This window comes from Schistocerca americana, chromosome 2 (genome assembly GCF_021461395.2).
Source record: "Schistocerca americana isolate TAMUIC-IGC-003095 chromosome 2, iqSchAmer2.1, whole genome shotgun sequence".
Classification (NCBI taxonomy): domain Eukaryota; kingdom Metazoa; phylum Arthropoda; class Insecta; order Orthoptera; family Acrididae; genus Schistocerca; species Schistocerca americana.
In genome coordinates, this window is record NC_060120.1 from 816,244,072 (window position 1) to 816,258,496 (window position 14,425).

Below are 14,425 nucleotides of genomic sequence, written 5' to 3' on the forward strand. Positions count from 1 at the left end.
CGACTCGTAGAACATTATCATTTCGTTTGTTATTCAATATTTTTCTATTGGTCACCTCCCACTTGGCAGTTCCCCCCCGGAGATCCAAATGGGGACTAGCCCGGAATCTTTTGTCAATGAAGAGATCAAGATGACACTATATCAGTTACAGGCCACATGTCTTATGGGAACACATTATGTGTCTTTAATGCAGAGGTTTCCGTTGCCTTCTGAATCCTCATGCCGTTGATAACTGCTGTTTGTTTAGACTTTATGGGCAGTTTCCCATCCCAAGGGCAAGAAAGTGCCCTTAACCTATGCTCGCTCCTCGACTCTCTTTGACAAAGCAGTTGGCAGAATGAGGGTGACGTTTCATGCCGGAAGTCTTCGGGTGCCATTGCTGATTCTTTTTTTTTCTGAATTTAAGCAGTGGCAGGATTCCAGACCGAGAACGTTTTGATTACTAATCAAAGACGCTACCCCTAGACCATGGCTGAGATTTATTTGTATGAAACTGCAACCACTCCGGCCTGGATGCACTCGCCGAGTCGATTGGGAATAGTGTCATAAAGCTGTTGCATCATCTGCTGAGGAAAGTTGGGACACAACTGTCGTAACCGGTCATTGATATCCTCGGTACTGGTAGTGCGTTGGAGTTCATATCCGAGTTGATCAACACGTATTCCATCGTGGATGGGCCAGGTTGGGGATTTTCTCTGCCTGGGGACTGGGTGTTTGTGTTGTCCTCATCATTTCATCATCATTATCATTAATCGTTGGACTGTGTAAAAATTGGGACTTTGTATGGGCGCTGATGACAGCGCAGTTGAGCGCTACACAAACCAAACATCATCATCATCGTTGGGGATGGATCCAAGGATCTTGCTGGCCATGGGAGTACCTCAACATCACGGACATCACGATGGAGCTGATATCCGAGCTGGTCCAACACGTATTCCATCGGGAACGGATCCAAGGATCTTGCCGGCCATGGGAGTGCCTCAACATCACGCACGCTGTTCATAGAGGCACGTGCTTTGTGTGGGCGAACATTGCCCTGTTGAAAACTGATACCGTGATACTGTCACAAGAGAGGTAACACAAGAGGACGCAGGATGTCCGTGACGTGAAACTGTGCTGTCAGAATTCTGTAAATCACTACCAGCCGTGACACAAGGAGTAAAGGCACTATGCCTTTCCAGCACATATAAAGAATTGGAAAGCGCCCCTATGGCCGCCATACTCGCCGACGATGGTCATACGCGGTCATACAGAACTGCGGTTCATTGCTGGACACTGTGCGACGCCATTCGTCAGCAGTCCATGCTTCCTGGTCATGGGACTGCTCCAGACGCAGCCGTTTATGTTGTCGCGTTAATGCTTGGTTGGTTGTTTTGGGGAAGGAGACCAGACAGCGAGGTCATCGGTCTCATCGAATTAGGGAAGGACGGGGAAGGAAGTCGGCCGTGCCCTTTGAAAGGAACCATCCCGGAATTTGCCTGGAGCGATTTAAGTATATCACGGAAAACCTAAATCAGGATGGCCGGACGCGGGATTGAACCGTCGTCCTCCCAAATGCGAGTCCAGTGTCTAACCACTGCGCCACCTCACTCGGTCGCGTTAATGGCAGCCTACGCATGGGATGGTAATCTCCTTATTCGCCTTATGCTAGTCTCTGGCCAACAGTGTGGGATACCACAGAATATTGCAGGGAGTCCATTACTTGTTCACGGATGGCAGGCACAAATGTGAATGGGTTTTCAATGTGTTTGGTGCACAATCCCCAAACAGTGATTCACCCATGTCATGATCAGACGCGGTCAGCTGGACTCTTTTGTATGCCGACCCTCATGTTCCCATGCTCCCCACCGTTGGATCACTGTTACATCCGAATGACTCCCACATCTGGATAACGCATGATTCGACCAGCCGGTCCAATGGAGATTCACAATGAGGCCCCTTTCGAACTCTGTCACACGCTGGTAACACTGACTCCCCATCACCAGCACATGATGACGCGGCATCTCTGTGTCGTGTCGTTCATAGTAATCATTCACCAACTGAAGCTGTTCATGCCCCTTATATATCCTAGCAGACCTGGTAAGAACACAAAACACGAACAATACTGATGCACTCTCGTGGTCGTTCTACCTGTCACAAAGAATTGCAACTAATCATTTACATACCCGCCGATGGTGTGTATGTGTATGAAATTACATTGACATCCGACTGTGACTCCTGTGTGCTTCACTTTTTTTTTATCAGTAAGTATGTGTCTGAGACGATAATAAAACGTGTATAAAATACGGGTACTGTGTATGCAACTGATTCAACGAGTTTTTTCATCGTGATACATGTTTAATTTTACTCAAGTAAAACACCGCGAATAGAAGGGGTTCCTCCAAAAAAAAATGTTCAAATGTGTGTGAAATCTTATGGGACTTAACTGTTAAGGTCATCAGTCCCTAAGCTTACACACTACTTAACCTAAATTATCCTAAGGACAAACACACACACCCATGCCCGAGGGAGGACTCGAACCTCCGCCGGGACCAGCCACACAGTCCAGGACTGCAGCGCCTTAGACAGCTCGGCTAATCCTGCGCGGCGGGGTTCCTCCTCTGTTTTGGTATTTACAATGTGGCTGTGATGTCTACATGGATTTTTCACTACAGTTTTCTGTTTTGACCTTGGTACTGTTCGTGAAAGGAAAAAAAAAGGAGAGGCCTTTTTTGCAAACATTAGTGCTCTTCTGGTCATTTGTGAAAACTCTTCTGTGAATAGTCAGCGGAGATGAATGAGAAGTGCCACTAAGATTAATAGGCGCCTACTGTACGATCCCGAATGATGCATTGATATTAATTCTGGAAATTTGCCTACTCAACTTGGAAATCAGGGAAAGGTGCCCTTTATTGGGTAAAGAAAGGCAACCAAATGGAAGTTCGAAGGATACCTGTAACTCAGGCCAATTAGGAAAAGATGATAGAAGACCTCATATTACAACTATGGCAAAATGAATTGGACACTTCGAGCATAGGCAGAAGAACATAAGAATTTCTCCCTGACATCATTTATTTTTTTGGCTTTCTGGACTTCCTCAGACAGTCATCTCAGCAGTGAAACGTCAATTATGACGATATGAACTTAATGACAACACAACTCCCAGTCCTCGAGCGAAGAAAATCATCATCCCTGGCGGGAATCGAATCCTGTCCTCTTCGGTGACCATTTCGCTGCGCTGACCGTGCAGTTACCTGGACAGCCTATATTCGTCTTAATAAATGAACATGAACAGAACAGAATATGTAGCTCCAAAAGTAGTGTTACTAGTAGGGTAATTAGTTAAGGGGGGTTTCTAGTAATTTAGTGGTGGTAAAAAGTAGCTGTAGCATTAGCATTTTTGTAGAATTGGAATTTTTATTTTTTGTAATATTTATAATTACCAGAAATGAATAATTAATGTACGCACTATCTCATCAAAGGTATCGGAACACTCTTACGTAACGCGGAATAGACTGTTGGATGGCATGAGATGCTGACCAGCCAGCATAAAAGGAGGCGGGGAGTATTGCCTCGACAGTGAAGAAGTAGTAACAGCGACATGGATTGGAGACGATCATTATACCAGGATGACAATGCACCATGTCATGAAGCGGCATCTGTGATGCAATGGTTTGTGGACAGTAACATTCCTGAAATGAACTAGCTCCCCAGAGTATCGACTTGAAACCAGTGGAACACCTTTGGAATGAGATAGAAACCCGAGTTCGCACCAGACCCTCTTAAAGAAGAAACGGCCGCCATGCCTCGACAGCCATTCAAAAAATGGTTCAAATGGCTCTGAGCACTATGGGACTCAACTGCTGTGGTCATAAGTCCCCTAGAACTTAGAACTACTTACACCTAACTAACCTAAGGACATCACACACATCCATGCCCGAGGCAGGATTCGAACCTGCGACCGTAGCGGTCGTGCGGTTCCAGACTGTAGCGCCTTTAACCGCGCGGCCACTCCGGCCGGCACAGCCATTCAGACACACCGTTGAAAGTGCCCACAGCGGAGTTCAAGCCGACATAAGAGCCAAAGGTGAACACATCGCACATTAATGTCCACTAATATGTGTCTGGATGCTTTTGGTCAGATAGTGTGAATTTTTTACAATCCACAAAAATGTCAGTGTACTGCCTGTGTAGGTTTCCAGATAATAGACTGCAGCTATGAAGCTTAAATAAAGAAACGTCGAGATAAAGGAGCATAGTTGGATTCGGAGGCTGCTATGTTCAATTCGTGCTGAATTTTTATGAGCGTATCAGCCTGCGTAATATCTTTTGCCTGCAAAATAAAGGAATAACTGCTCATCTACTTGTCTACTTTCCACTTCTCCCCACTCCATTCGTGCTCTATCGGTAACTGTGCTTCTTTATTCAGCATTCGAATGAAAACCGTTTGATCATTTTTTCAATAGTGTTAGTATTAAGCATCACTGTAGTTGCAGCAGAACCTTCAATTATTTCCAGGCAGACCTGAAAATAATTTTATCCCTGTTCTTTCTTTTTCAGAATGAGCATCACTGATAAATATTCTCTGTACCATTCAGAAGAGGCAAAATACACCTTAAGGTAAGACATTTGTCTTTTATCGTAGCAGTAAGGAATTGGACATACTGGTTGTGTCTGATATTGTGGTTCAAACTTTCGCGGCTATCGAGATGGGGAAATCTAACATTTTGAAATGGAAAATTCTCATCCGAAATCGACTGAACTGAACATTACAAGCCAAAACAGGGAAATTTATAGTTGGCTGCAAGTAGAAACATTTTGTGATAATTTTACTCGTATTTAGTTGCGCAACGAACTTCGTTAACAACAGTTTTTGAAAGTGGTGTCCCCCAGCCTTTATTGGGCTGGGGATATTCTTCAGTATCAGATACGAGACTTGTCTCATGACCTTACAAATCGAAATTAATTGGCATCAAGTCAGGTGGACAAGCTGTTCGCAAAGAAGACCAGTTCTTCACATGTATCTTTCAGAGAAAGCGTGATGCACGTGTTCGCGAACAAACTGAGGAGGGGCACCAACAGGTTGGAACCACGTACATGTTGATCAAGTAGAATGTCTTCCAATAACATGGTGAGCATGATACTCAGAAGCGAAGGGTACTATGGTGCAGTTAAGTGGGGAGCAAACAGACACGTGCCTATTAAGTAATAATGAACTTTACCACCCAAACGTTCACTGAAAATCTTCGGTGAGACGTTTTACAGCTGTTTTTTTCTGTCGGAAAGAGCACAGTTCGTAGTAACAGACGGAAAGTCATCCAGTAAAATATAATTAATATCCGGTGTTCCCCAAGGAAGTGTTATAGGCCCTCTATTGTTCCTGATCTACATTAAAGACACAGGAGACAACGTGAGTAGCCCTCTTAGATTATTTGCAGATGGTGCTGTCATTTACCATCTTCTAAAGTCTTCAGGTGGCCAAAATGAATTGCAATATGATTTAGATAAGATATCTGTGTGGTGCGAAAAGTGGCAGTTGATCCCGAATAAAGAAAAGTGCCAAGTTCAGAAAACCGCTAAATTTCGATTACGCGGTAAGTCACACAAATCTGAAGGCTGTAAATTCAACTAAATACTTAGGGATAACAACTACAAAAAACTAAGATGGAACGATCACATAGATAATGTTGTAGGTAGAGCCAAACAAAGACTGCGATTCATTGGCAGAACACTTAGAAGGTTCAATAGATCTACTAAAGAGACTGCTTACACTACACTTGTCTGCCCTATTCTGGAGTATTGCTGGGCGGTGTGGGATCCGTATCAGGTGGGACTGACGGATGATATTGAAAAAGTTCAAAGAAGGGCGACTCGTTTTGTATTATAGCGAAATAGGGGAGATAGTGCCACAGACATGACACGTGAATTGGAGTGGCAATCATTAAAACAAAGGTGTTTTCGTTGCGACGAGATCTCATGAAATTTCAATCACTAATTTTTTCCTCCGATCGCGAAAACATTCTGTTGACATCCAGCTACGTAGGAAGAAATGATCATCACGATAAAATAAGAGAAATCAGGGCTCGCACGGAAAAAAATTAAGTGCTCGTTTTTCCCGCGCGCCGTTCGAGAGTGCGAGAGTGGAACGGTAGAGAGATAGCTTGAAGGTGGTTCTTTGAACCCTCTGCCAGGCACTTAATTCTGAATAGCAGAGTAATCACGTAGACGTAGACGTAGCATGGGGCTTCTGAACGGCATGCACCGACTTTTGCGATTATTGAGCATCTAGTTTTTGGAGAAACAGTCCTTGGCTGAGAAAAGTTGATGATACATAGGGAGCATACAGCGCCGCTGCTCGACACTACGCGAGGGCTGAAGTCAGCAGAAGTTAGGGCTTGCTCTTCACGTAAATTGCAGGAGTGCAACTGCTATTACTGATTGCAATCACTTCACTTGCTGTGCGTTGGTAGAATCCTCACTTCTCATGATGTATGCCCATTTGTTCTTCACTTTTGTGTGTCCTAAAATCTTCAATTATAACCGCTTGGCCTGCTCTTGTAAATAATTTATTTAACGACCGGTTTCGTAGCCAGAAGCCTCTTAATCAGGTTAAATATTCTTAAATTACTAAAAGCATTTTCTACAATTGTGGCGAACTATAGTTTCAGTCATTACTTACAGTCAATAGTGAGAAACAGAGCAAATTACTTATGTGATGGATCACGAGATTAAAGTAGCAAGACGGACGAGGCCGAACATTCTTTCTCTATGAATAAATGACGCAATTAGCGAATCGTCAGATAAGCGGAAAGTATGTGTCCACGTTTCCTCAGAGTGCCTAAACTTCTTATATATATATATATATATATATATATATATATATATATATATATATATATATATATATATATATATATATAAACATCGTTCTTTACAGTGAATAGGTCACTATGTTGAAGAATAGTGTCATGTACAGGAAATGGACAAAAATATGGAAACACAGAAACAGGAAACACATTACGTTACCTAATAATAATAATAGACCGTGGGCATTCAAAACAGCCTCCAACTGTCTCGAGATGGATAAACATAGGGTCCTGCACTGTTTCCAATTGAATCTTCCAGCATTCCTCCTGCAAAATAGAGGCTAGTTCAGATAACGATGATGGTGGTGCATAGAGACCACGATCCCTTCACTCGAAAGTAGATCACAAAGGCTCTATAATACTGATATCTAGTCCCTGTGGTCGCCAGCACAGATGCGACAGTTGATGCTCGGGTTCACAAAACCAGTCTTGGACGATGCGAGCTGTGTGAGCAGGGCCCTTTCGTCTTGGAACAAGGATCACCACTGTAGAACAAACACTGTGCCGTGGGATGTACCTGACCAGCCAAAACGACCACTTTATCCTTGGCAGTAATGCAACCTTGCAGAATAATCATTGGGCCCATGGAATACCACTAGATTGCTCCCCATATCGTCACCGAAGCCCGGCCATATACCACTCTCGGGACGTAAACTCGGTCAGAAGCTGGAAACAGACAGAAACTAGACTTATTCGACCAGACGGCTGTCTTCCATTGCTCCATAGGTTTTTTTTGCTTCGGTACGGGTATTTGTATACTGATGAGTGGTTTTGGAATTGCAGCTCGCCCTGCATGTCCCTGCTTTGGAACTCCCTTCGTGTTGTTTTGGTGAAGACAAATTTCACGAGTCCGACATTAAGTTCTGCAGTTACTTTTACAGCTGCTGTCTTCTTACCTTTCATCTCAGTCCTCTTCAGTGACCGTCTATCACGATAACTCAACACACATATTCGTCTGCCTTGCGACTTACCCGATGACGTTTTTCCGCTATCCCTGTGTATGGTAACAGTCTTCGATACTGTGCCTCTTGAAACACTCTCCACACGAGCACCAACAATTTACTCACGTACGAACTGACTTAGCGCCAACATAATGCACTGACAACTACACAGAGCACTATTCCGACCATGACTGACATTTACAATATATTGAGGACATTGCACATGTGTCTTTTTTGGTGAAATACAATACCGCAATCTACAGGCTTGGCTAGCACCTGCATTTATGTTCAAGCATGCATTTCTCGTAGTGTTACTATATTTTTATCCAACCCCTGTATCTGTGACTCTGAAGTGTATTGTAGCATTCAATAAAAGACACTTGCAATGCCGTAATAATGTGTAACTTACTTCTTGTATTCCTCTCGTACATTCTTTCTGGTCCTACAGTTTATTCAGACTGGGTGCATTGACTGAATTGCCTTCTCACCCAGTGGCCGCTATAGCAGGCAGGTGCGCTGAACAGAGGCTAGCCAATCTCTAGACGGATCGCGCTGTCCGGCAACCTTGTCGGTGAGAAACGCAGGGAGGGTCCGGTGAGTGGGAGTGCGGCGGTTAGCGGCTAGCGGCCAGCTATAGTATGTGGTCCAAGGCTAGACCGGCCGCATTACCGCAGTCGCTGTACGCGAGATTTATATACGCTGGAAGTCGTTGCCCAACCTGTCCAGACAATATTAACAACGCTTCAGGGCTCTTCTCGAGATATGGCGGCACCTGCACGTGATACCGTTGCGAAACGCAGAAGTGCTGCACGAAGCATTGATCGGCGAAGTAACCCGCGGCTGACGTAAATAGCGGAGCTGTCATTTATACCCAGGTGATTCGTGTGAAAAGATAACCGACGTGATTATGGTCTCAAACAGACTTTGAATGCGGAATGGTAGTTGGAGCTAGACACGTGAGACATTCCATTTCAGAAAGCGTTAGGGAATTCAATATTCGGAGATGCACGGTGTCAAGACTATGCTGAGAAAACCACATTTCAGACATTACCTCTCATCACGGAAAACGCAGTGGCCGACGGCCTTCACTTAACAACAGACAGCAGCGGCATTTACATAGAGTTGTCAGTGCTAACAGACGAGCAACTCTGCGTGAAATAACCGGAGAAACCAATGTGGGACCTACGACGAACGTATCCATTAGGACAGTGGGACGAAATTTGGCGTTCATGGGTTACAGCAGCAGGCGACGTAGGCGAGAGCCTTCGCTAACAGCTCGATATCGCCTGCGTCTCCTGTCCTGGGCTTTTGACCATATCGGTTGGACCTTAGACGACTGAAAACCATGCCCTGGCCAGATGAGTCACGCTTTCAGTTGATAAGAGATGATGGTAGGGTTTGAGTGTGGCGCAGACTCCACGAATCCATGGACCCAAGTTGTCAACATGGGTCAGTGCAAGCTGGTGGTTACTCCGTATTGGTGAGGGCGGTGTTTACATGGAATGGACTGGGTCCTCTGGTCCTGCTGAACCGGTCAATGACTGGAAATTGCTATGTCCGGCTACTTGGAGACCGTTTGCACCCATTCATGGACTTCATGTTCCCAAAAGAGGATGCAATTTCATCGGGCCAAAACTTTTCGCGATTTGTTTGAAAAACGTTCTGGAGAGTTTGAGCGAATGATTTGACTACCCACAACGCCCGAAATGACTGCCATCGGACACTTATGGGACATACAAGAGAGATCAGTTCGTGCACAAAATCCTACACTGGCAACTCTTTCGCAATTACGGACGGCTATAAAGGCAGTATGGCTCAATATTTCTGCAGCAGGCTTCTAGCGACTTGTTGAGTCCATGCTACGTCGAGTTACTGCGCTCCGCCGGACAAATGGAGGTCCGAAACGATATTAGGAGTTTAAGTAATGATAATACAAACTTCGGGGACAGTGAACAAGAGGTAACAAGGGCGCACTCTGGTTCTTCGCTAAGAGGTTGCGGTGGATGTTTTCCATTGTAGCATCTACTGTTAGTTTCGAGACGAATAACGAAATAGTTTACAGTTTTCACAACTAATAGCTATGGCCATATTTGCTACTAGCCAATAGCCTAATATCCATACATGTTCTGACATTCTTGAAACTGGTGGTGAATCTATACGTCTGTGTTTGGTGCGACATATTGCTTATTTCTACTTGTGTTGATAAAGATTTTTCATATGGAGGAAACGGGGGGGGAGGGGGGGGGGGGGGGGAGAGGCAGCTGCCACGTCTTGCTGGACATGCACCTGAGGGCCATTGTATCAGTCTGCAATAACTAACGATTATATAGTAAAGTATAAGTGATAAGCGAAAATTTAAAATTTTTATTGGTATTCTGACGATTCTAAAAATCGAAATAGACACACGTTTATAGTAATTTCATTGACCATTGCGATTTACACAAGGTGGTATATTCAAAAGAATTCTTAAATGTTGCGCATCCAAGTTTCTATGTAGGAGTCATCGTCTATAAAAATTTCATCGTGGCCATTTGTACAACCTCGGTGTTGTCTGAACTGTCACACGAAACAGGAGTTATTGACTGAAGAACCTCTTCTGTCTCATAAGCAACACTTTTACGTGAACTAACGAGAACAAATGAAGCGAGGTCAGATCTGAAACACGAGCTAATCACGAAACAGGACCATTTCTTCCCATCCATTCTCGGGGAATGTCCACTAAAAGGTTCCAGAGTAATATGTGCAAAATTGAGCTGATATATTGACATGTTTATTAACATGGCAGAGATATGCCGTTACCGGCTAGCTGACCCCAAGGGGTACGTACATGAAAATCAAGTGGATATCTTCCTACATTGTAGGCAGTATTTGTCTCAAAAACATAGCATTCTCTGATGCAGTCTAGTGTGAAGGAAACATGCATTAGACAGCACGAGTTAAAGTCTGCGCTTTATGCGAATGGTAGAGGTGTAGATACTGTAGCTATATTGTTTTCCGCGAGTGCAGTGCCTACCCTACAGAGTTAGCAGGTTCGTACGTACCTGTATTCCACTGACAATTACACAACAAGCCCTTTGGTTTCTTTATTTCCCACTCAATAGTTTCTTGAGTAGGATTCCATTTCTCATTTTGATACATTCGCGCATATCATCCGTTCGCGAAAGTTTACACCAACATAGAAACGCCTTGTGTTAATAATAATTTTTTCTTTCATAATCGATCCACAAATCGTTTGAGAGGATCCCCTCAGCAATTGTTAACAAGCTAGTCAATAATTTATGATTAAAAAAAGTTGTCCAATTCACTAAGAGGTCTTATCGAAACCCTTCGCCCCTTCGTAAACGAGTAATAAAATGGAAACAAAGGGTGGTTGAGGGATATGTTTAAATCCACTGATTAAACACGTCTCAGAGTCACAGCGATTCGCCAACCAACTGGCTAGTGCAGGGTCTGATGCAGGCATAAGTACATTGTGAACCTCCATAACAAAGATTTGCAGACAGATGGGCTCTAAGTTTGCATAGTCTTCTGAGACTCACTAGGAACCGTGAGAAACATTTGAATACTCGAGGTAAAGACCCTCACCGTTTAAATTAGTTCGAACAGAACCAAGACTCATCAGAGCTGTTTCCTTTATCATCAATCCATAGCTTATTACCTTGTTCATTGTAACAAATGACGTAGTAGGAGAAAGGATTTGTAACAGATCTCCTAGTCAGAAGAATGCCTGTTGATGTTTCGTATGCATCATCAGGATTATATTACTTCTTCACTTCTCGATACCTGATCCTTGAATAATTTTATAGACATTTATCGTTGTATTTATAGGGAAAAATACTGATATATAAAACTGAAGAACTCTTAGTTTTCGAGAACTTGGGCCGAAACTGCTTTGTAAATTGACAGATGTTTGTGCTTACATTGCTCAGTGTATATGTTTATTTAAAAAGTCTTAAAAATAGGAAATTACGGAGTTTCAAGAACGGACTTTACTGTTACTGGTGTAAAGTATTGTTCAACCACATGCTTAACAGTTTCTGACGTAGGCGTTTTATAACTACTGGCTATTATGAACTGGAGGTGAAATCCTCAGATATACACCTTTGCCGCCAAGCCTCTGTGCTCATTTCAGCAGCCGTTGTTTTTTTCTCGCAGTCCATTTCTGAACTGATGATAATATTCTGAGGCATTCTCTTCGCTGAACACGTAGACTTTCATTGAGCTGATGGTCCTCAGACGATGCTCTTATCTACGGGAATAAAAGGAATGAAATCGATAATATCCATCCTATACTTGAGGAGTCCATCACACAGTATAAATATTTAGGAGTAGTGTTGTAAAACTACAGTGGACCATAATAAGTAAGCGTAGACGAAGGTAGTTTTCCAGCCGCCTTGGTCAGTTCGTAACCACATTAGGAGTTTTGCATACCTATTGGGCGTTACATCATTTTGGCCGCTCCAAACTGTTGATCTGTAACGTGAAAATGAGGGCCATTGTAGTAAAAATAAAAGAACGATGCATATACACCATTCAACGCTATAAAAGGTAATTTTAAAAAAAAGGGAAAATTAAAAGAAATTCGAAACAAAAACACATCAAACATCGCTTCAATACCTCGTCGAGCTTATATAAAATATGTTTCTTTTCTTCATAAACAACTTAAGCACGTACCAAAATAAAAGGAATTTCTTGCCTTTGATCGTGATGAAGAACGTCATATTGAGTACAAAATAATAACAATAATTATATGAATTTATGTTTGCGCATGTAAACTGTACTTGCATGAAGAGTAATTGCTTTGGTTACAAAAAAAGGGCAAAAGTAACGCCATCAACCAAGTTTTAGTACTCATAAAATGCAATTTATATTTCGTAAGGATATAAAATACACAATAGACTAGCACGAACGATTTGTGGTTCTAATTACGTGCAAAACAAACAAAGGAACAAAAATCAATTAGAAGTCATCGATTCCCAGTTTCTCTAATACACATTCACTTATGTTTCTTTCCATACTAATACTACCGGTAACCCTACAATTTACTACTTCATTTATGTAGCGTACCAAAACTATCGAACAGTAGTTTTGGTAGAGAAAACCTGTGTCTAGGAGTAAAACGAAGAAATAATATGAAATGGGTGAAGCATACCATCAAAAGTAAAGAAGGAGTCGAAGACAGGTTTGTTGCAATATTTTGTGTAACAGTGCACTATACGCCTAAAGATGACAGCATAGAATACGGTAGTACAGCCACGTGTAATTACTCAAGCATTTCGTGTACTTACCAAGTAGTCATGACAGCACACAGGACGGTAAGTGTAAAGATGCGCAGAGAACGTAAATGGGAATCTTTGGAGGAAAAGCTATATCGTTTCAGTGAACATTTTTTACACTTTATTCTCTATTCCAGATGCAGGGAGGGCTATTTATGCGGCCCATTATAGTCTCGCTGTGTGTGTGTGTGTGTGTGTGTGTGTGTGTGTGTGTGTGTGTGTGTACGAAACTGCGTACGTGTCTTGGCGTGTGTGTGGAGAATTGCTCCGGTGTAAATTTAGAGAAGTGATGTTTAAGAAGAACACGCGAGTTTTGCTGCTTCTGTTCTATGTGTTGCTCAGGGATCATTAGAAAATCAGATATTATGGCACTTAGGGAAGCATATAAGCTATCATTTTTCGCTCAATCACAACTCGAATGGAAAAATCCAGAAAATCATTAATATAGGCACTCTACACCACGTACTCTACAGTGGCTTAAGTATTACACAGACTGTTTCATAATTCCTATAATAGCTTCTAGGGGCTGTAGAGGGCACTTTTGTAGATAAAGTTTTGATGTAGAATATACGTCCGAAAATGTACCTTTTGCATATAAAATAAGTTTGAAGGTCGAATCACTTTCAAATCTTCCGCTTGACGTACATGTACAAAATGAGAGGAGGGCTCCGTCATCAGTCCCTGTTGTAAGTGAGACATCACATACCACACCAGGTTCGTCCGGCTACATCGGCTGTGAGAAACTGGTGGGTTCCCATCTAGGAGGGTTGATTGCGGTGCTTCACAGACGAGCCGAGTTCCTGAGTTTGAAGAGGACGTCCTTCGTCACGTAGAATGAAAACTCGACGACGAGTACTGGAAACATGTCATAGGGTCCCAGAGCACACAGGTCAGAGTTCATTGTCTTCGTTCTATGCGTACCATGAAGTGGCAGACCGTAAAGTTATGTGATCTTCAAACCTATAGCCAAACAGTCCATTTCCGGACATGGGTTAATTCCAAACCACACCTTGTACAACCGTACAACCACTAGCATCCTGTAACAATAATTGTGAAACACCCTGTATATTTAGATGTAAATTATTTTGTTGCCTTGGCCTACAGCCAGCTCAACCATATCTGCAAGACAGATTCTGATGCTATCTCACAGTCTTTACCTTCAGGTTGGTAGAGCACTTGCGGTCAGTAGAAGAATGTGGGGCAGTCGGGTACGGAGAAATAAACACAGTCGGAGTAATTGCGTTTGTGAGTGATTTTAACGAGGCGAGACGACAGCTAATTTCGCGATAATCTTTTTTACTCAGAGTAAAATTCAGCCGCAATTTTTTTCTCCGTGTGTCTGGGTTGATACGACCACTTGCTA

At 43.0% G+C, this 14,425-nt stretch overlaps 1 protein-coding gene across 1 annotated transcript in view; it reads left to right on the forward strand.

Annotated features, from left to right (window-relative positions):
• The window catches only part of LOC124595401 (NADP-dependent malic enzyme-like), a 389,313-nt gene that overhangs the window by 49,437 nt on the left and 325,451 nt on the right, over nucleotides 1–14,425 (forward strand). Inside the window, exon 2 of the mRNA XM_047134129.1 lies at nucleotides 4,540–4,599. Coding sequence (XP_046990085.1) covers nucleotides 4,540–4,599 — 60 coding nt within the window. The remainder of the gene's footprint in view (nucleotides 1–4,539; nucleotides 4,600–14,425) is intronic.